A 23,031-nucleotide genomic window follows, 5' to 3' on the forward strand; every position below is an offset into this window, starting at 1 on the left:
TTATTTGCTATACATGCGCCGGGTCATCTCAGCGGCTGCAGCGGAGGTGGGGTAGGTAAGGCCCGGGGGCAGAGCAGAGGGGCACTGGATGGGGCCGCGGGCAGTAAGGAGGAGGTGACCTGGCATATGCATATGCCCTGGGCTCCTCTGATTGGCTCCTGTCCGTGAAGGGGACTGAAAGAACAGGGAGATGGCAGGGAGACTGGTGTCTTCTCTGCTCTTTTCCCCTAACAAGCCTCCTTACGCCATCCTGAGATGGTGAATTAATTTTGCGAAGCAAAACAGAAAGCAGAGTTTTCCATGCTTCTATGAATCGCTCTCCCCATATTAGTGTATGTGGAAGTGATACCTACACTAATCAGCGGAAATCTGAGATTTCTCCACGGTAACCCCTTCTACGCCTGTCATTCTACCTACGCCGGGAGCCCGACGCCCGGCATCCCGATCGAAGGTAAGCCGGTCGCGGACAGTCACGCCTCTTGGGGTTAGGCAGGGTTAGGCTAGGGGAAGGGGGGGTTAGGGTTAGTCACCCCTGCAGGGAGATTAGGGATAGGCACTCCCGCGGGGAGGTTAGGGTTAGGCACCCCCCCGGGAGACTTAGGTTTAGGCTGCGGGGAAGGGGGGGTTAGGTTTAGGCACTTAGAGAGGGGCTAGGGTTAGGCACTTAGGGGGGAGGTTAGGGTTAGGCACCCCTAAGGGAGCGTTAGGGTAGGGTATTAGGTTAGCGGAACTTACCTAAATTAGCAGTCAGGATCTTCACCCCTGCCGGGCTTCCGCTGTCGGCATTTGAACCGCCGGTAATGCGGCCGGCGGTAATTCATACTGATTCCGTCTACCAAGCTTTCTTGTGACCCTCGCACCTAGTGGTAGCCACAGACACAGGGAGCACGGGGTCTGGGGCTGCACCATTGCCAGGGCCAGATGAACAATGGGGCGGATGGAGCTACCGCTCCAGGCCTCAAAATAAATATAGGCCCATCATCATGACACCTGCTGTCTGCACGGTCAGCCATAAATAATTAGTAAAACTATATTTCTATTTTCCTCACAAAATTAAGCATTTTTTTTTCTTTTACATATTTAGGGAGACATTGGGGCTGAGATTATAGGGGGTGCAGATGCCCACGTGGCACTGGCCACATCCACACAGCAATGGTCACACCTCCTATGCTTCTCATAATAGGCCCTTGATCATTTTCAGCTCCAGGCCCATGTGGCCCTCAATCCGGCCCTGACCATTGCACACTTGTTGCACCAGCATTTCGCTGGACACGCCTGGCACTGAGCTCTTACCTGGACCCAGCAACCACTCCCCCTCATTGTGCTGTCACATGAATGAGGGGGGCAGCACAGCGTGGAATATTGCCCTGCTTCGGGCTAAGCCTGGGTCAACACTCCGCCAGCTGGCTGGCACAGGTAAAGCTGCCAGCAGTAGACCTGACTTAGTGGCAATGACTATGCAAACTTTGCAAATATTTTTATATAACTATAGTTATTTTTCTAAGGATTACGTAAGATTGTGTCCTGTAGGTACAGAATAATCTACAATGTTCGAAGTCTCGTTTCGTATGTACAGTAAGAATTAAAGCAATAAGATCTTACTTACCACAGGCAGGTATGATATCGTAGGATAGCCCTCTCATCACGGTATGCCATTAGAGGGACCGGCAAGCTCATAGACAGTAGAAATTTTGTCTTCTGTTGCAGTCACATTACTGCGTAGAGTCTTGCCAACACAATGACAATGCATAAAGAGGAACAGAAAAGGGACATATTCAGGAGTCAAGCTGGACTGGTGAAAACTATAGTCAGACATTAATTGCTACAGGAGCATGTGGGCAGCCACCCGATAGGGTGTAGCTTGGAATATTGGAGGTGTGGGCTTATTAAATCTGGACGGTCTGGGCTGATCAGCGGTGGAGTTTGCCATAACCTTGTATATCTTGTTCATTTATGGTCTCCAATGTTGGGAGTTATGCAGCCCCAAATTCTCTTTGACTCCACCTGTGCATAAGACTGGTAACATACAGCCGTAACGGTCCCACAGTCACAAGCAACATGGTGTCATCTACTGAACAAGGTGGTGAACAATTTTGGTAGTTTATTAAATATGGTGAGGGGTGAAAGTAACCCTAGCAAGAGGTATCAGGGATAAACTATTGGCAACCCTACAAGTGGCAATCACATACTCATCCCCATGTACACGTCCGTCATACCTCTCTTTTCTGGACCTTACAATAAATTGTGCTGGTTGCTTGATGCGTTGATTCTGGTGTTGGCTCTGGCGCTAGCGGTCTATTTGGGGAAATCGTAGGATGTACTGTGGAATTACCTTAAAAAAAATGTACAGATTAACCTTTCTTTTGTATTGAAACATGTTTTTACTACTGGCCCTGCGAACATTCTAAAGCTCTGATTGGTTGGAGCATCATTTATGATTAGTAACGAGTGATAACAAGAATATCACTCATGGGAAAAGTGGTTTGGATGATGTGCTGTCTCGCTGCCCCTCTATGTCATTTTCCACTTCTATGCTATACACCTATATACGCCGGGAAATAAATTTGGAAGTGGAGACGGTGGGACTTGCCAAGTGGCATTCCACATTCCCTAACATACCCCTATCTACCATTCTAAAATCTTTTGTTAGACTTAATAAGCAATTAATTTCGGCTTCATACGCTGAAATGCAATATAAATTATTACATCGCGCCTATTTCACCCCCAAATTAAGACTCATCACAGGTACTTCCACAGACACAAATTGTTTTAAATGTGGTCAACCTGATGCGGATCTAATGCATTGTATGTGGCACTGTGCAGAGGTACAGAGATTCTGGTCCTTAGTACACACATATATATCCACCAAGTTGGGAATTGTTTTTAAACTAACACCCGAGCGGGCTATGTGGGATATTGTACCATCATCTGGGTCGTCCTGTCACCCTGGAGGTGCCCGTCTATTACTAGCAAAGATTGCGGCAGCTGCGAAAAAAACAATATTATCTCAATGGATATCCACTGACACTTTAACGCTCAGTCTTTTACAACCTAGAATTACATACCTATTTAATATGGATTGGCTAGAACTATCCCTTAATAAAGACAAGGAGGCAGAGAAATAAAGACAAGGAGGCAGAGTTCTTTAATATTTGGCTTCCGTATGTTCACACATTAACACCTCAGGTTAAAGACACGCTTCGTGCTGCAGTTCAACTTACAGCCTGGTATAATGAAGAAACCTTGTCTTCAGGTGAACCACCATTTTAATTCCTGTATTGATACGTTCCTCATGGATACATTGTATTGCACATTACTGTTGTGATCCTATTGATGTCTTGTCATTTTCTGATCAATGTGTTATATTGTTTATTGCGGTTTTACAATAAAAATATGTTTTAAAAAAAAAAGAATATCACTCATTAATAAATCTGGGCCTTAATTTTGTTACTGGCAAGAAGTAGTTCAAGCCCTGTGTTCTAATACTATGAAGGGCTAAAAGTTGGTCTCTCCCTGTGAATGTTTTAATGCTTTTATTGGCTGCAGGTTAGTCTGGCTCTGTGAGTGTCCTGCAGTTTTCTTTCATTATCCCTGCGAGTTTTCAAATACTCTGATTGGCTACAGGTTGGCCCGGCCCTGCGAGTGTTTGAATACTCTCTATCACACATCTCGCGTGGCATGGAGTAAAAAAAAAATGAGGTTGGCAAAAATAAAAGTGGTAAAATATTAAAAGGAATGTTTTGGAAAGTCAATGAATTTTAGCTTTGCTCACTGTTTGTTGTATAGAGGGCCTGATTCAGAGCCGCTCGTAAGCGGCAGCTCGTTCGCTCCGAGCGATGTTCGCACATCTGCGCATGCGTATAGGTTGTAATGCGCATGCGCCAACCAGTCAGTGTGGTCGGAAATCGTGTGCTCGCAAAATAACGAATGCCTGCTAATTTGAGTGACAGGATGAGGCGTTTGTGGGTGGTAACAGGGGAAGGTGCTTGAAAACGGGGAGTGGAGATCCGAACGCAGGCGTGCCAAACGGTCAAAACGGGCGTTTTAAGGGTGTGCATAATTAACAAAGCAGCGTCATCGGCCACGTCACTTGGTTGTCTTTTAGCCTGAACTGCTCGCATGATTGCGGTAGGAAAATGCTACTACAAGAATAGCAAGCAGTTCATACGCCTTTCGATGTACTCGATTAATCTAATAAATAGCGGAGATGACGTATGATGCGAGCGGCCAAGGGGCGTCTTTACAAAATAGCGAGCGCATGTTTCGGACGCTCGCTCAGACATAGAGGCGTCAACAGACCGCAAAGAGCGAGCGCTCAATTTAAATATCCGTCCCCTTTTTCTGAACGAGCGAGCGCAAATAGTGTCCGGCTCTGAATCAGGCCCATAGTGCAAAGTCAGCAGTGACTACCTGTATTATGGTTTATGGAGGCAGGTGTGGGTAGGGTGCTTGGCACCTGTAGCTTTTTCACATGACGGAGCTCATTGGCTGCATGGCAGATGCCTCCTCAGTTCACCTCTGCTGGTGCTAGCCATGGCAGCATGTTGGGGCAGTCAGACAAGAGGAGTGTAGAGCTGGGTACACACTGGAGCGATATCGGCCCGATATGTAGTTTCCGTCAGAATCGGAACGACACATCGGCCGGATGGTTCCGTGTGTACGGTAAATCTGTGCGGTCCAGCAGTCGTTAGCAATATCTTCCGGCTGCCCGTGCTGCACGGCCAAGCGGACGATATCGCATGCAGCACCATGCAAGGTAATGAAGGACGGAACAAGGAATTGTTTCATCCTTTATTACATCGGTCTGATGTGTACCCTGCATACGATATGTCGGCCGCCATATCGTCCGGGTACACATTACTCCAGTGTGTTGAAGGGGGACAATTGCAGGCCAGTGCTAGGCAGTGTTGGGCACCTGAGCAATATAGGCCTGGATAATATCCTATGTGCCCTCCAGGATGAAATTGAAATAGATCTGTTTTTGATTGGTAAGGTTTGGTGTAACTGTAATATAGACTTCCTCTGGTAGTTTGTATCCTTGCCCCTGGGAATTGTGGTACTTACTATAAGCACACGGGTAGGCAATACCTGTATTTGTCTTCAGGATGAATTTGTTATTCTAAGAGCAACGATGGTACCTTTGTTCTTTGTAATACTAGGTAAGTAAATATGTGGCCTTGATGTCTGTGTGTTCGTTAATGGGTAAAGGTCATGGAGGATGTTCGTGGGTGTCATCAAAGTGAAAGCAAGAACAACAACAATGGAAAAACTGATGATTAAGAAACTTTTTGAAAAATATTCTGAAAAAACAACAAATAAAACCTACAGCTGAGAGGGGTCAGAGGCACTGCAATCCCCTGCAATATTCATTTATTGGAGGCTGATACACAATGGGGCTGATTCTGTGTTGCACGGGCGCAAATGGTGAGTTTTTGCCTACAGCGATGAGAATTTACATATTTTTGCATATGCCCTTCCTATTCCGAGTCGGACGCAATTTGGCCCCGGCCTGTCTTTCCGGCAAAGAGAACGCACGGAACCGATTGTCATGTGGGAGCGTTATGGGAGTGCCGTGGGTGTGTATCAAAAGCTCCATGCGATTCTGAATTGGGCATTTGGGCAAAGGAAGCCAGGGTCAGGCAGATATCTTGCACCGATATATAGGAGGACAGTTGCGTTAGCTAGCGTAAAATCAGTGGGCGGCGCCGGTTTCTGTTTGCAGACTCGGGAAATGAACGGTCACATTAGCTGAACGGATACCTACATTGGCATAAAGTGGTAAATCGGGCTTCCGGGGCTGCCCACCACTCCAGCCTTTTTGCATGCGCCTCAGAATCAGCCCAATGACTGGATAACTAAAATACGCTCTATATTATACAACGCCAATGACACCTATAGTGTTTCCATAAACATGTTAAGAAATGTTTTTGTAAATAAAGTTATATCTGTAAACACTGTAAAAATAAACTTTATTAGTAAGCAACGTTGTTTTAATGTTCTAAAATGCCGAAACTGTAGTATGGGAGAGTAGTATGGGAGAGAATAGATGAGAGAGTTGATAACTGGCCCCCACCTCAATATGACAAGCACTTACCTATTTTGGAGAGGCATACTTTTGTTATGAAGACTAGTGCGATCACCAGTATAATAGAAGCTGCTGCAGATATAATATATATATATTTTGGATCAAAATTCACTGTACTTTTCACTAGAAACAAAATGGAAATCGGACACTAAAAATATGGTCATATATACAAGTTATTATAATATATGTAGAAAGTGAAACTCCTAAATAATGTCAGCATAAAAGGTGAGTCCTGACATCATCACTACCGTGTTCTTTATACAAACTAGGATATTATAAGGAATAACGGCCCCCTTTGAGTAAATTAACTATTATAGATATTAAATATGGTCACAGATCACTGTGACCTGTAATACCTTTATAATTTATAGTAGGGTTATATTTTTTTATTACCAGCCAAATGTATTAGAGAGAACCCAAAATTATATCCAACAAGGTAGAACACTGCTTTTAATGTAACATGCAAAACACCCATCATCTACTGCAGTGGTAGCCAACCTCGGTCCTCGAGAGCTACCAACAGTTCACGTTTTCCAGGTCACCCAGCACATTTGAAAAAAACCACATGTGGAGCTAATTATTTCACTTGCGATTCTAAGAGGAGATCTGGAAAACGTGCACTGTTGGTAGCTCTCGAGGACCAGGGTTGTCTACCACTGATCCACCGCCTTCTCCATATGGTGTCGTTAATGATTAAATCCCCGCACAGTTAGCCGTTTCGCTCATGTTCGGGACCCCATGTAGCAATGAATTATGAGAGCGTTTTGTGCAGGAAAGGAAACATGCTAATGACATGCCACCACAGTGCCACTACCAACATGGCTGACCCCTCCCACAGGGGACAGCCCAAAGGTCTGCAAGTATGGGGGAGTTTCACTTAGCTGTGAGGTTCCGTCAGAACCGTTCGCGCTTACACTATGACGGATATCATATTTGCTCGCCTCCCATAGTGGTTCAAGCAATAAACAAGCCAGTTTTTCCCGCTATAATATCCGGATATACGCTCAGTCGCACATTGCGAGCAGAACCCTGCAGCTAATTAATTGTACCCTATTGATTGAAATCTGCTAAAACTGTAATGCCTGCACAGCTGCTTACTGAACTGGAAATGAACCATGAAGCTACTGTGCAATCTGGTCCAGTTCAGTGAATGTGCTGCATCGCAGGCTGCTGGGGGACAGAGGGAAAGCTGCCGGAATGAGCTGTAGCAGTAGCTGCTGATCACCTTATTAATACAGTCATTTTCCTAGTTAAATTACTGCATCAGTCCATTTTACCGAACCAATTTTATCTGCTGTTCACCATGAGACCTGTATGTTGTGCAAACTTCTAAAGGACATCTAAGCACCGAGAATTGTCAGAGCATATGACTGGGTATTATTGCAGGCATTTTACTGAATAACTAATGGGCGGTTTGCAGCATGGTTGAAATATTGGTTAGCATTACTGCCTCACAGCCCTAAGGTCATATGAATTCAATTCCTGAGCAAGGAATCATCTGTGTAAAGTTTGTATGTTCTCCCCAAACTTATATGGGTCTCCTCCTTGTGTTCTGGTTTCCCCCAACACTCTATCATTATACTGGTAGGTTAATTGGTTCCAATAAGAAAAATTAGCCTTAGTGTCAGTGTCTACACGTGATAGGGAATATAGGGCCTGATTCAGAGCCGGACGCTCTGACCAGAGCGCTCGCTCTGAATCAGGGCCCACCTCCATAAATATGGAGTGTCCTCCTGGACGCTCGTATAGCTGTGGGTCACCACCCACAGCATATACGAGCGTGCAGTATGATGGTCGCGATGGTCTTGACCATCGCGACCATCGCCACTGCGAGCAGAAGCCTGCGGTTGAGTTTTTCAACCGCAGGGCCAGGAGTGATTTTGGCTCTATCAGAGCCAAAATCACTCCCACTGACATCACTAGTGATATCAGTGGGGCCGGCTTCTGACGGTAGGCGTTCCCTTGGGAACGCCTCCGTCTGGCAGGCACGCCCCCGGCACGCCCACCAAAGGGGGCGTGCTGTCAATCAACATCGACAGCACGCCCCCTTTGATCAGACACAACGAGCGAAGGAAAGTCCTTCGCTCGTCGCGTCTCGCGCATGCGCACGACGGAGCTCCCTCCGTCGTGTGCATGCGCAGTGAACACCATCGACCCACTTGCGAGCGGACAGCCGCTCGCGAGTGGGTCTGAATCAGGCCCATAGAGTGTAATCTCCATTAGGGCAGGGTCTGATGTGAATGACTGAAACTGTGTAAAGCACTGGGGAATATGTGTTTTATAAATATATATATATATATATATACATATATATATATATATATAGTATTTATATACACACACATATACACACACACACCACTAGCCAACTATTAGTGGCGTACAACTGGGCCTTAGTTCTGGTTCTTATTGTACATTATAACTAGAGGCATATTAATGGACTAATGGATATTGCATCGCTACCACCGATGGCGCACTTTGCCTATGATGGCGATAAAGTTAGAAAGGCCACAGCATTTTCAATGCAAAGAACATTGAATGTATATAGCACAGCTAGGATGTATCCGCACTACCTTACAGACACAAGCCACGTGTGCTTAAAAAGTACAGAGGAGCTGTAGTGAAACTGAAATGCAGGTGGCCCATATTATTTAGCAGCAGGCAAATGTCTAGGGGCGGTAGTAGAAACAAAGATGTTTTTTTAATATTTCCTGCAAAATATATATATACAGCATGTCAAAGTTTTTGTTAATCAGCAACAAAAAAATAATTAACTGAGGTTTTGAGAAAATGTGTTAAAGTGATAGAGGTGCCTGATGGTTGTGGTTAGTGGATGGCGTAAGGATTAAAACGCCAATGGTATTGTACCTAAATCTGACCCTGCTGAGCGGTGTTGCTAAGTTAATCCTTTTCCTTATTAGACTTTTCAGATGCTTTGCTTATGCTTCTTGTTGGCACAAGTTTCACCACAGAACTAGTGATATATCAGAGACGGGATGGGTACGGGATGCTGGCATTGGGCATCGCGGCAGTCAAAATCCTGACGCCAGCATCCCGACAGGGTTAGGATACCGACACCTAAATCTAACCTCCCACTCTTGCACCCTAAACCTAACCATCCTTCCGTAGTGCCTAACCCTAACCCTCCCCTAAGTGCCTAACCCTAACCTTCCCCCTAGTGCCTAACCCTAACCATCCTTCCGTAGTGCCTAACCCTAACCCTCCCCTAAGTGCCTAACCCTAACCTTCCCCCTAGTGCCTAACCCTAACCATCCTTCCTTAGTGCCTAACCCTAACCCTCCCCTAAGTGCCTAACCCTAACCTTCCCCCTAGTGCCTAACCCTAACCATCCTTCCTTAGTGCGTAACCCTAACAGTCCCCCTAGTGCCTAACCTCAACCATCCTACCTTAGTGCCTAACCCCAACCACCCCCCTACTGCCTAACCCTAACCATCCTTCTTTAGTGCCTAACCCTAACCGTCCCCCCTAACTCCGCTACTTACCTTCGGGATGCCGGCAGCTGTGATGCCAGCACAAGGATTCTGACAAATTTCGGGATTCCTGTGTCGGCATTCTGACCGCCGGCATCCCTTTTGTCGGGATACTGATCGTATCCTATTAGAGACATCGCTGCACCCAACTAGTTGGATGGTTGGAAAGATAATCTTAGGTGCATGGCCAGCTTTAGGTAAGGTGCAAGCTGTGCCCAACTTCTACTTTAGTGTTAGACTGACTTGACTGATGTGTAAACAAAAGGTTTAACCCTTGTCGGTTAGTACCCTGTAGGCCAGCTAGGTAATATTCAGAACAAGAAGAACATTACCTGATTGGACACTCTGGGACCAATGCTTAATCAACTAGGGAATATATTAAGAGAGCCCTGATTTTTGCAGAACACTCCTGAATCTAGAGCACTGTCCCGGCTTAGAGAACTGTTGAGAGGTGTGTCCCACTGACCTCCTATTTGTACTCATGGCAGTGCAGGTGTGTGCTGGTTGGGGCTGGCTTAGCCCTTCCTAAAGGTGCATACACACACAACGATTTTTTGAACGATTATCGTTAAACGATATCGTTTATTGTTCAATCGTTGAAAAAATCGTTCACTTTCTGAGTTAAAATGATGAACGATTATCGTTCATGCGCGTTCACGTTTGTAGTTTGTAGTTCAGTCAGACTGGCCAACTCAACGATTTTCATTAAGTTAATAAGCAAAAATCATTTGTAGTTCAAAAAAATCGTTCATTACACTTTAAAAAATCTGACAGATAATCGTTCAGAAAATCGTTCAGAAAATCGTTGGTAACAAAATCGTGTGTGTATGTAGCTTCAGAGTTAGGCCCACTCTTGGAGGACATGGAGAACTCCCAACATGATGTGATCACCATTCACTTCACGGTCTGCTTTCCATGACAGGAAATAGAGCCTAAATATCCTGATCTCTAATCAGGAATGCTGGGCCCTGTTTTCAGAGATCTTTCCTGTGGGTAGGATGGTTAGTCACTGTTTTAGGAATCAGCAGCACACAGCAAGACCTACTGACAGTATCACGTCACATCATTAACTAGTGCAATGCTATATATACCCATAAGCATTCAGCATGTTGACACTGACAAAAGGTTGACATGGTGATAGATGGTAAAGCACTTTTTATCCTAACAGTAACCCTAACTTTAACCCTAATGGTAACCCTAAAGCCAACCCTAACTCTAACCATGACCCCATCGGTAAACCCAATACTAACCATAATGCTAACCGTAGCAGTAACCCTAACTCTGATCATGAACCCAACGGTAACCCTAACCCGAATACTGACCCTAACGGTAATCCTAACCTTCATGCTAATTTGAACGGTAACCCTAATGCTAATGTCGACATCTTCAGTCGACATGTCATAAGTCAACACTTTCCCTACGTCGACATTTTCAGAAGTTGATGTTAGATGCCGAAATTTTAACAATGTAAACATCACAGAATTCGTCATTCTGATGTCGGCATTATGAATGATGACATAGTAAATGTCGACAGTTTGACTGCACGCTAGGAAAGGAACTCCCCTCCTCAAGGCTTAGATACCCCCCTTGAAAAGATCCTACTGCCAGGACCCTCAAAAATTGCATAGATGCCCCCTACCACTGAGACACCCACTCCAGCCAGCAATTCACCACTTACCATTTCCCAGGCCATGGTGCAGTGTCCTCTGCTGTGATATCCTCTGGAATTGTTAATAGCTTTGAGCATCTGTCTGCTGACCTTGGCCGGGAACCTCCAAATAGGAATGTGGATGCTCTGGGCAACAGTGGATGATACTAGCAGTGATCAAGAAAGAGTAGGGACTCTAGAGAGCCCCAGGAATGGAAGTGCAGGTGCCATGAAATGTGCCCATAAAACAACAGTGAAAGCCTGTAACAAAGTTATCGCTATTGGTTTACTCAATTGGTTCACACTTAGGGCCTGATTCAGAGCCGGACGCTCTGACAAGAGCGCTCGCTCTGAATCAGGGCCCTCCTACCTATTCTTGGAGCGGCCTCCTGGCCGCTCGCATAGCTGTGGGTAACCACCCACAGCTTATGCGAGCGGCCAAAAAGATGGTCGCGATGGTCAAGACCATCGCGACCATCGGGCTTGCGACGAGACCCTTGCGGTAGGGTCTCGTCTGCCGCAAGCCCTTTGTTTTTTTGCTCTATCAGAGCCAAAAACACTCCCACTGACATCACTAGTGATGTCAGTGGGGCCGGACCCAGACGGTAGGCGTTCCCATGGGAACGCCTCCGTCTGGGCAGCCACGCCCCCGGCACGCCCACCACAGGGGGCGTGCTGTCAATCACCATCAACAGCACGCTCCCTTTGGTGCGAGACCGGGTCTCGCGCATGTGCACGACGGAGCAGCCTCCGTCGTGCGCATGCGGGTAACATCGACCCGCTTGCGAGCGTACAGCGCTCGCGAGCGGGTCTGAATGAGACCCTTAGGCTTTTAAAGGGATACAGTAGGTTTGTGACCCTTAATGCTTGGTGTTTTCTGTCTTCCGTGACCTGCATTTATGGCCTCTTAGATTAAACCTTGGGGGTACTACTTGCCAACCATAGCCCTAAATTATCCCCACCATCTCTTTGTGCCAGCCCTAATTGTAAAAAAAACAAGATTGATATAAGGAGTAATTATCCGCTTCATTCCCGTTCCTGCACGTAATACAAGTGACCCTTTAATCAGTCATACCAGTCGCAGCCCAATATCAATGATGATGTGCATTGTAATTGTCATATGTATGATCACTGGAACATTACCTTGTGTTGTGCTGCACGTCTCTGGTAATCTCAATGTACTGGAGCGCTCACTTACAGGGTTTTTGGCTGTACAAGTGTATGAGCTATTATCATTGTCCGGGGTGACGTCAATCACTAAAGTGCTGCTGTTATGGCCTAATGTCTTCTCGTCTTGAGTCCAGCTGAAAGTCACATTATCTCCCGTCTTCATTAAACAATTCAAGGTGCCCACACAGCTGGCGTTCTGGAAACCATGTGTTATACTGACCGATAAGTGGGAGATCTGTTCTGTTACAAGGAAAATATTTTTGTTACAGTAAATATAGGATTTGCTTATTTACAAGAACTAAACCTTGATTTAGGATAAATGTTTTGTGGAATTATAAGCAGTTTAAAAAATGACACTGTAATATCTAGTCACCTATGTAGCAGAACTGCAGGGATTCATGTATACTGCAATTTAAGAGATATATTTACAGCCAGACTATGAGCAAATGTCCAGTCAAAACGGTGTTGGAGCACTTACATTTCAAACTACAGTTTATGAGGCTCTGAGGGAGGTGTCTCACAAACGACGTGGGTCCAGATACAGTAGTTGGAGTATAGCAATAGCTGCAGGCTGTGTGTTGCTTGGAAGTTATACCGGAGGGACAGTAGATGGCGCTGTGTAAAATGTAATTATTGTGTAACCTCACCTGTTGTGCTTCCTCTCTTATGCCATCTTCCTGTTAATGCTCCATGTTACTTTATGAAGTGGCCTGTTATGGTTACAGTAGGGATGGCCATCGGTGGTGTTACCATTGATGGTTACCATCAATGGCAAAATATCAAGCAGCCATCGATGGCTACAAACTATTCAATGGATGACCATCGATGGTTTCACCAACCTATGGTCATCCCTGTTTTGTGATTGACTGGCCTGTAGACCAATCAGAACCTGGTGGTGGGGCTTCGTGGGTGTCGGGGCGAGCTATGGCCCTGATTCAGAGCTGGACGCTCTGACCAGAGCGCTCGCTCTGAATCAGGGCCCACCTCCATTAATATGGAGCGTCCTCCTGGACGCTCGTATAGCTGTGGGTCACCACCCACAGCATATACGAGCGTGCAGGATGATGGTCGCGATGGTCTTGACCATCGCGACCATCGAAACTGCGAGCAGAAGCCTGCGGTTGAGTTTTTCAACCGCAAGGCCAGGAGTGATTTTGGCTCTATCAGAGCCAAAATCACTCCCACTGACATCACTAGTGATGTCAGTGGGGCCGGCTTCAGACGGTAGGCGCTCCCTTGGGAACGCCTACGTCTGGCAGGCACGCCCCCGGCACGCCCACCAAAGGGGGCGTGCTGTCAGTCAACATCGACTGCACGCCCCCTTTGATGAGACACTCCGAGCGAAGGAAAGTCCTTCGCTCGTAGGGTCTTGCGCATGCGCACGACGGAGCTCCCTCCGTCGTGTGCATGCGCAGTGCGGACCATCGACCCACTTGCGAGCGGACAGCTGCTCGCGAGTGGCTCTGAATCAGGGCCAATGCTCTGAGTCCCGGCACCTTGTAAAAAAAAAAAAAAACATTTGGTTATGCTTAGACATCAATGGAGGGAAACCATCTGGTTCTCCCCCATTGATGGCAAAAGCATTCGACATCGGCCATAAACCATCAATGATTATGAATCATCGATGGTCAATGGCCATCCCTAGGTCACAGTAACGTTTATCCCACAATTCTCCTTTAAGTCTGTTCCCCTCTACCTCCATAACAAAACTTTCCCATATATATTTATTAAGTCAGCATTATCAGGTAAATGAGTTGAATGAATAACATGGTAAATTCTATGGGCCTAATTCAGTACGGATCTCAATTGCGAACGCAGCTACGTAATCGCACGCAATGCTGCTGCAAAAATATGCTAATGTCCCGGTGGTTCCGAACTTCTTCCATTTACGGATGATGGAGGCCACTGTGCTCATTGGGACCTTCAAAGCAGCAGATATTTTTCTGTACCCTTCCCCAGATTTGTGCCTCGAGACAATCCTGTCTCGGAGGTCTACAGACAATTCCTTGGACTTCATGCTTGGTTTGTGCTCAGACATGCACTGTCAAGTGTGGGACCTTATCAGACTGGTGTATGCCTTTCAAAATCGTGTCCATTCAACTGAATTTACCACAGGTGCACTCCAATTAAGCTGTAGGAACATTTCAATGATGATCAGTGGAAACAGGATGTACCTGAGCTCAACTTTGAGCTTCATGGCAAATGCCGTGAATACTTATGTACATGTGATTTAGTGTTTTTTTTTTTTGTTATTAAATTTGCAAAAATCTCAAACAAACTTTTTACACGTTGTCATTATGGGGTATTGTGTGTAGAATTTTGAGGACAAAAAATTAATTTATTCCATTTTGGAATAAGGCTGTAACATAACAAAATGTGGAAAAACTGAAGCGCTGTGAATACTTTCCGGATGCACTGTACATCGGAGCACATCGGCCAGTCGCGCAGAATTACAGCAGGTCTGACCTATCTCAGAAACTGCAAGGCTCGTCGCATGCAGTGAGTACTCAGGCTGCGTAAGCAATCGCAGTGTGTAATTTATGCACACCAATGCAACGGCGTTCTAACGGACAGGCACGCCTGCGTTTCTGCAACCACTCCTCCGTCACCATCCCCAAATTCTCACAGGCTGTCACTCACTCTGCGATGGATTCCTGTGTGCGTACGTGATCACAGTGCAATCGCAGTGCACGCGCAATGTGATGCATACGCGTGCGCAGTACGCAACCATCGGCCAATCTGCATATGCGGTTGCAATTGCAATCCGTGCTGAATCAGGCCCTGCATGTGCACGCCCGCTTGCGTCCGACACCAACTGGCCGATTTTATGCGTTATTACTAACAAATTGAATGCTAATTTTATTTATTTTTTTAAAAACACCTGCAATCTTTAAACCACTATCCCATCTATACACCACCCCCAGGAGTGAGACACAGGGGACAGAGGAGAGGGGAGAGAATGGAGTGGGACAGGATGGCAGATGAAAGAATCTCTCTCTCCCCTTCCCCCTTGGTATAGGAAGCAGAGTGGTGATAATCTTCCTGCGGATACGCTGCTCGCACACAGATGGTGAGATAAACGAGATATAGATTAGTACTAGCACTCATCCCGCAGTGAGTAATAGTTGCAGTAATGCACGTCAAATCATTTACATTTAGGGCCTGATCCGTGAGAAATACTGGGGTTTACAACATAGAGTGTGCGCACAACGCTTCAATTGTGATCGGAGACAGTATCAGAAATGGGGCGGCAAAGTGACGGTGACTGGCCGATGGCCTGAAGTGAATGCAAAAATATTCGTCTTGGGAGGGTCGGGGACGTGTCAGTGATAGCGGATGCGTTCTCAGACGCAGAGCTGCAGCCATAGAGGTCCTAGACAAACGGAGACATTGCATCTGCCATAGGGTGCATGTTATGTGGTGCAATTGGTGGCGTGTCAAGAATCACCGGTGGTGTTACAGTGCGCAGAGATGCTGAAAGTGGGCGTCTCGGCCCTTGTACACTCAGACACCAGATACTACACCAGGGGGAAGGCTGAAATTAGCATTTGCATATTATCTCAGCCGCGACTCCGGCAACAAATGCACCAGCGGACGCAGCAGCGTCCACCTCTGAATCAGAGTCTTAGGCCCTTATTCAGACCCGCTCGCAAGCGGTATGTGCTCGCAAGCGGGTCGATGGTGGGGCACTGCGCACTCGCTCCGGGGCTCGCAACAAACGGGGTGGCTGTCGATGTTGATCGACAGCTCGCCCCGTTTTGTAGGCGGGGGGGCTGGACAAACGCCTGCCGTTTGTGGGCGGCCCTACTGACATCACTCGTGATGTCAGTAGTGAGATTCTGGCTCTATTAGAAGGGTCTCTAACAGAAGGGTCTCATCGCAAGCCCGATGGTCGCGACCATCACCTGGGCGCTCGCAAAAGCTGTGGGTGGTCACCCACAGCTTAGCGAGCGGCCAGGAGGCCGGCTAAAATAACCAAAAAAATGTCCGCCCTGATTCAGAGCGAGCGCTCGCTTTTTGCAAGCAGCTCTGAATGAGGTCCTTAGTGTGTATTGTTACTCTTATTGCCAAAATGGCAGATAAATCATAAGGGTCATCTCCGCAGGAGGTAATAGAGCCGCCAGAGGTGCAGTATGAGGCAACATTTGCGTATCTCCCAATAGTCATCTGTACATCACTATGGCAATCAAACTGTCTGTTCTCTTCCTGGAATCCCATAGAGGAAATGGACAGGCTTCTGCGAGGCCCTTTATAGCGGATGGAGAAGCACAAGGCTGGCCACATAACCATCACACGCCCTGTGACAGCTGAACTTCCGATCATACCCTCACGCTCTGGGGGCGTTGCTCAGCAGATGGCGCGCTCTTACACAATTAGGTACATAGGGCCTGGTTCTGAGTTGGATGCAAAGTGGCTGTATTTGCGCGAAGCCCCGAAAGCCACATTTACAACCTTAAATATCCTTAGGGTTAATGCCAGGATCCATGCGGCTTCAAGCGCTTTTTATCCCGCCCTATGCCAAGTGCAAGAGATCTGTCATAAACAGGCTTCGCTTCGCTGTACATGCAACTCTACCACAAAATGGGCCTCTAGCATGCAACCGCTGCGTTGCCACCCAGAAATGCCTGTTTCACGCAGAGAGAGATCCGGCAAAGACACGATCAGCTGGAGATAAGCAAAAATGCATAAAATCGCTTCTGCACATGCGCAATTTGTGGCTGTATAATGAGCTGCGACCGACTCAGAATCAGTCCTTTAGCAAATGGTGATTTTCCCATTAGCCGCATACTGTATTTAGGCTAATGCAGTTAGCCATGAGGCTAGGCTAGGTTGTTTGTTTTAGTATTGCCAGCTCGAAGATTTCCAGTAACTGCAAAATATTACCACTCTATTGTACCGTATGCCAACTTGAGTGGGGTGAAAATGGGTAGGACATGCTCAGACGTGCTCTGAGCCTTCTTAAATGAGGTTCACTTCACATACAGCATTCTACTTGGCTTCACCATTCCAAATCTAACTCCAGATTCCCTGGGGCAGGCGATAGGGGTCCTCGCATGCTGGCAACATCTGTAGAACAGATTCTGTTCCCGGCAGATGTAACTTAATAATGTTGCGAAGATGCCGGTAATGTTGTCTGGTGACTCTGAGGAAGTTATGTGTTTAAGTCCACAATGAAACGCGTTAAGAACCCCTAAATTTGGACACTCGTTTGGACCACTTGCCACCTTTAGGCGGACCAGGATTGACAGCCTTTCACCAACCCAGCGTTTACCAACCATCAGCTACAAGAAATATTGCACGTTGTCTTGCTAATGAAGCTACAGACCACCACCTTCTCATTCAGGTGGTAGCGTATTATCTGCCTACTGGACATTATCCAGAACCTTTATTCCACCCGTTCAATTCATGATTCTTATTCATATTTTCAACATGCATCCAAATGTGTAAGGCTATTAGCCTTCAATTATATCATTAACATTGGACTTATGAGTGGCCCTCAATTATTCAAGTGATTCGATTGTTTTTGGTATTATTATTGTTTACTGAATTTGTCTGTGACCCCTATCTTATTGATATTTTTCATATTATATACTTTTTTTTTATTTCAATCAAGCCTTATGGTATATTTTTGAATATTGGTATCAAATACTCTTGGCCCTGCAGCTTGTTACTATTCGTTTGATGACTGGAGTCGGAGGAGCAGATACAGAGGGACACAAGACATGAGGACGATAAGCTAACTGCCTCAAAGGAGGGGAACACATAACACATACAGGAGGGGACTTGAGAGCACAATACAAGACAGAGACTGGGGGTGGCGTACCAAAAATAATTTACAGAAGCACAAAGGGGGAGTATTCAATTAGCCATGCAGGGAAATGCTATTCACAGATGTCCATGAAAAATAAAGTTTTGCCTCGTTCTGAGATCAAACTTGGCAGGAAGATCCGAGCCAAAACCAAACCGCTCATCTCTACTTTAATAACATTGTCAATATATTATTTTGTGGGCCAGCCACAAACTGTAATCCGGTCCTGTCCAAACCATTTGTTCAAGCACGATAACAATAGAAAGCTCTATCAACCAATCTTCTTAACCCATTGACCTACACTACTAATTGGGATTTTAACATTGGCCTACGGCAATCATCTTAGTCGCATTATCTTTGAGTCAGCCCTGATTTTTGATGCAGCCTTTTCAATGGGGTCATTCCAATTAGGTGCAAAGGGTGAGATGTGCAGTTGCAATGGCGTTTAAACGCCAGCAACAGCACCCTTCGCTACCCGACTCGAGCCTGGATTCGCATCATTTTGCTCGGAGCCCTATGGGGCTGCGAACAACATTAGGCAAATCTGGGCTGCTGTAAAGTATGGCCACTGCCACGATGACTTGCACACGCAAGGTCATTGCACCTAATAGGACTGACTCCTATGTTTGGTTACACACAAAGTCTCTGAGCACAAGGAGCTATAACCACTTTTCCATGATAACATTGGTATGTAGTTACCATCCCGGTGATCGGGGTGCCGACATTTACAATACCGGCGCCGGAATCCTGACAGCAGTATGACTCCAGACGCCAGAATCTCGACCATTGGTATACCAACTGTAAGTATTAGGTTTAGGGGTTAGGCTGAAGGGGGGAGGTTTAGGGGTTAGGCTATGGGAAAGGTAGGTTGGGGGGAGGGTTAGGAGACTAACCTAATTGGGTCAGGATTCTGACTATCGGGGTGCCGCTGTCGGTATTCTAACTGCCGGCATCACGACCACCGGAATCCCGTACCCAACCCATAAAATGTCCTACATACATCTCTTTGTTGCCATCTGGGTCACTTTCTGCATTTACATTTCCATAGATCTTACCATAAACTTTGAGATCAAATTTGCAAAAAAAATCTGTTCTACTGGATTCAAGTGTTATTTCGTACACTCCTTCATCTCCCCTCTGTAGCTGCTGGAGAAAGACTGTGGAATTGCTTTCATTGTATTGGAATCTACTTTCATTCAGAGCCACCTTTTTAGTCTTGAGATCGTAACGCAGCTTTTTCATTCGTTGGTTTCCATTCTCCGTACTAATTACAAGGCTTTCAGACCCGGCTTCTAGATTCAGTTGGACAAAATCTAGAGAGTGTCCGAGGGTTCCATACAGTTTCTTGATCTTCTTTCCACATAGAGCCGAGTTACCTTCATTTAAAAAGGAAAAAAAAACAGTGATCATTTTGTGCTCTCCTTGTTTAGATTACTATGCAACCCCTATAAGTTTTTTTTCTCAAGGTTGATTTCCAATATACATATGTGTCCTCATACAGTTAGGGGGGGAATTCAACTAAGAGCGAATACATTCGCCCACCCGAATCTTTGCGGAAGCGGCCGCGCTACACGGCAACGGGATATTGCTCAAAAGTGTTCTCTAGCCCATAGGGTAGCGAGCACTTATTAGCGAATCTGGCATTCGGCCTGCCAGGCAATGGGTGCGACACGGGCTGCCGTTGCCGGCGTTTAAACTCCGTGGCAACGGAAATTTGCACCCTTCACTTGTAATTGGAATTACCCCCTACGTGTCTATACGCCATATAGCGCGAGATGCCCGGCCCGACTCAGCCGCTCAGAGAAATATAGCTTCTTTTTCTTAAAATTGTTCTATTCGCGTCGCAGATGCAGCTAAACACCAATCACAAGGCCCAAATCAAAGGTGGACGCTATTCATGCGCAGATGAGATTTCTTATGGATCCTGCAATGCTTACTTTGCATATCTGAGCAAAGCTCAAGGTGGCACCAACAGACACACCAACTGTTGGGACATCTTCTAATCGAGCAGCCCCTGGCTAGCGCAGTCTTCCTTTTAACTTTATTTAAGTATGGCCACTGAGGCTGCGGTGCTGTGAAATATAATGAAGCCGTATACCGAATCACATTGTTCTGTCGCCATTGTTATAATTCCCACCATGCCCCATAACACGATATAGATGTGTCCTTATCCATCTTTGTTGCAGTCGCTCTAAAAAGCCCCTCTGGGTTCGCCGGGTCCAGCGAGACTCTGCTAGAGCCTTGCGTCTTTTTTTGCTAAAAATGCTTCTAAAATCGCAATATGTGATGCGACCAGGACGCACCAGAAGATTGTGCTGATTAATTTGATATGTGAGACTTGTATATCTGTGTGTGACTGAGCCTCTGAATCTGTATAGGAAGTGCTACAATGTAGAGGCCGCAGCCTTTTTCATTCCAAGTTCCGTTGTGCTTCATATACAGACTCAGGTGCACACAGATATACAGGTGTCACATATCACATTACTCAGCACAGTCTCCTATATACAGACTCAGGAGCACACAGATATACAGGTGTCACATATCACATTACTCAGCACAGTCTCCTATATACAGACTCAGGTGCACACAGATATACAGGTGTCACATATCACATTACTCAGCACAGTCTCCTATATACAGACTCAGGAGCACACAGATATACAGGTGTCACATATCACATTACTCAGCACAGTCTCCCATATACAGACTCAGGTGCACACAGATATACAGGTGTCACATATCACATTAATCAGCACAGTCTCCTATATACAGACTCAGGAGCACACATATATACAGGTGTCACATATCACATTACTCAGCACAGTCTCCTATATACAGACTCAGCTGCACACAGATATACAGGTGTCACATATCACATTACTCAGCACAGTCTCCTATATACAGACTCAGCTGCACACAGATATACAGGTGTCACATATCACATTACTCAGCACAGTCTACTATATACAGATTCAGGTCCACACAGATATACAGGTGTCACATATCACATTACTCAGCACAGTCTCCTATTTACAGGCTCAGGAGCACACAGATATACAGGTGTCACATATCACATTACTCAGCACAGTCTCCTATATACAGACTCAGGGGTACACAGATATACAGGTGTTACATATCACATTACTCAGCACAGTCTCCTATATACAGACTCAGCTGCACACAGATATACAGGTGTCACATATCACATTACTCAGCACAGTCTCCTATATACAAACTCAGGTGCACACAGATATACAGGTGTCACATATCACATTACTCAGCACAGTCTCCTATATACAGACTCAGGTGCACACAGATATACAGGTGTCACATATCACATTACTCAGCACAGTCTCCTAAATACAGACTCAGCTGCACACAGATATACAGGTGTCACATATCACATTACTCAGCACAGTCTCTTGTATACAGACTCAGTAGCACACAGACATACAGGTGTCACATATCACATTACTCAGCACAGTCTCCCATATACAGACTCAGGAGCACACAGATATACAGGTGTCACATATCACATTACTCAGCACAGTCTCCCATATACAGATTCTGGACCACACAGATATACAGGTGTCACATATCACATTACCCAGCACAGTCTCCCATATACAGACTCAAGTGCACACAGATATACAGGCATCACATATCGCATTACTCAGCACAGTCTCTTATATACAGACTCAGGAGCACACAGATATACAGGTGTCACATATCACATTACTCAGCACAGACTCCCATATACAGACTCAGGAGCACACAGATATACAAATGTCACATATCACATTACTCAGCACAGTCTCCTATATACAGACTCAGGGGCACACAGATATACAGGTGTTACATATCACATTACTCAGCACAGTCTCCAATATACAGACTCAGGAGCACACAGATATACAGGTGTCACATATCACATTACTCAGCACAGTCTCCCATATACAGACTCAGGAGCACACAGATATACAGGTGTCACATATCACATTACTCAGCACAGTCTCCCATATACAGATTCTGGAGCACACAGATATACAGGTGTCACATATCACATTACTCAGCACAGTCTCCCATATACAGACTCAAGTGCACACATATATACAGGTGTCACATATCACATTACTCAGCACAGTCTCCTATATACAGACTCAGGAGCACACAGATATACAACTGTCACATATCACATTACTCAGCACAGTCTCCTATATACAGACTCAGGTGCATACAGATATACAAGTGTCACATATCACATTACTCAGCGCAGTCTCCTATATACAGACTCAGGAGCACACAGATATACAGGTGTCACATATCACATTACTCAGCGCAGTCTCCTATATAAAGACTCAGGTGCACACAGATATACAAGTGTCACATATCACAGTAATCAGCGCAGTCTCCTATATACAGACTCAGGAGCACACAGATATACAGGCGACACATATCACATTACTCAGTGCAGTCTCCTATATACAGACTAAGGAGCACACAGATATACAAGCGTCACATATCACATTACTCAGCGCAGTCTCCTATATACAGACACAGGTGCACACAGATATACAGGCATCACATATCACATTACTCAGCGCAGTCTCCTATATACAGACTCAGGAGCACACAGATATACAGGTGTCACATATCACATTACTCAGCGCAGTCTCCTATATACAGACTCAGGTGCACACAGATATACAGGCATCACATATCACATTACTCAGCGCAGTCTCCTATATACAGACTCAGGAGGACACAGATATACAGGCGTCACATATCACATTACTCAGCACAGTCTCCTATATACAGACTCAGGAGC

General features: G+C 45.8%; 1 protein-coding gene across 1 annotated transcript in view; it reads right to left on the bottom strand.

Annotated features, from left to right (window-relative positions):
- LOC148481301 (signaling lymphocytic activation molecule-like) overlaps positions 1–23,031 on the bottom strand; it is a 106,449-nt gene that overhangs the window by 34,046 nt on the left and 49,372 nt on the right. Inside the window, exons 2-6 of the mRNA XM_088453763.1 lie at positions 19,259–19,579; positions 12,368–12,634; positions 6,095–6,208; positions 2,217–2,332; positions 1,607–1,726 (exon numbers count right to left, since the gene is read on the bottom strand). Coding sequence (XP_088309889.1) covers positions 1,643–1,726; positions 2,217–2,332; positions 6,095–6,208; positions 12,368–12,634; positions 19,259–19,579 — 902 coding nt within the window. The 3' untranslated portion in view covers positions 1,607–1,642. The remainder of the gene's footprint in view (positions 1–1,606; positions 1,727–2,216; positions 2,333–6,094; positions 6,209–12,367; positions 12,635–19,258; positions 19,580–23,031) is intronic.

Source organism: Taudactylus pleione, unplaced genomic scaffold (genome assembly GCF_031769625.1).
Source record: "Taudactylus pleione unplaced genomic scaffold, aTauple2 ptg000587l, whole genome shotgun sequence".
In the NCBI taxonomy this organism is placed as follows: Eukaryota; Metazoa; Chordata; class Amphibia; order Anura; family Myobatrachidae; genus Taudactylus; species Taudactylus pleione.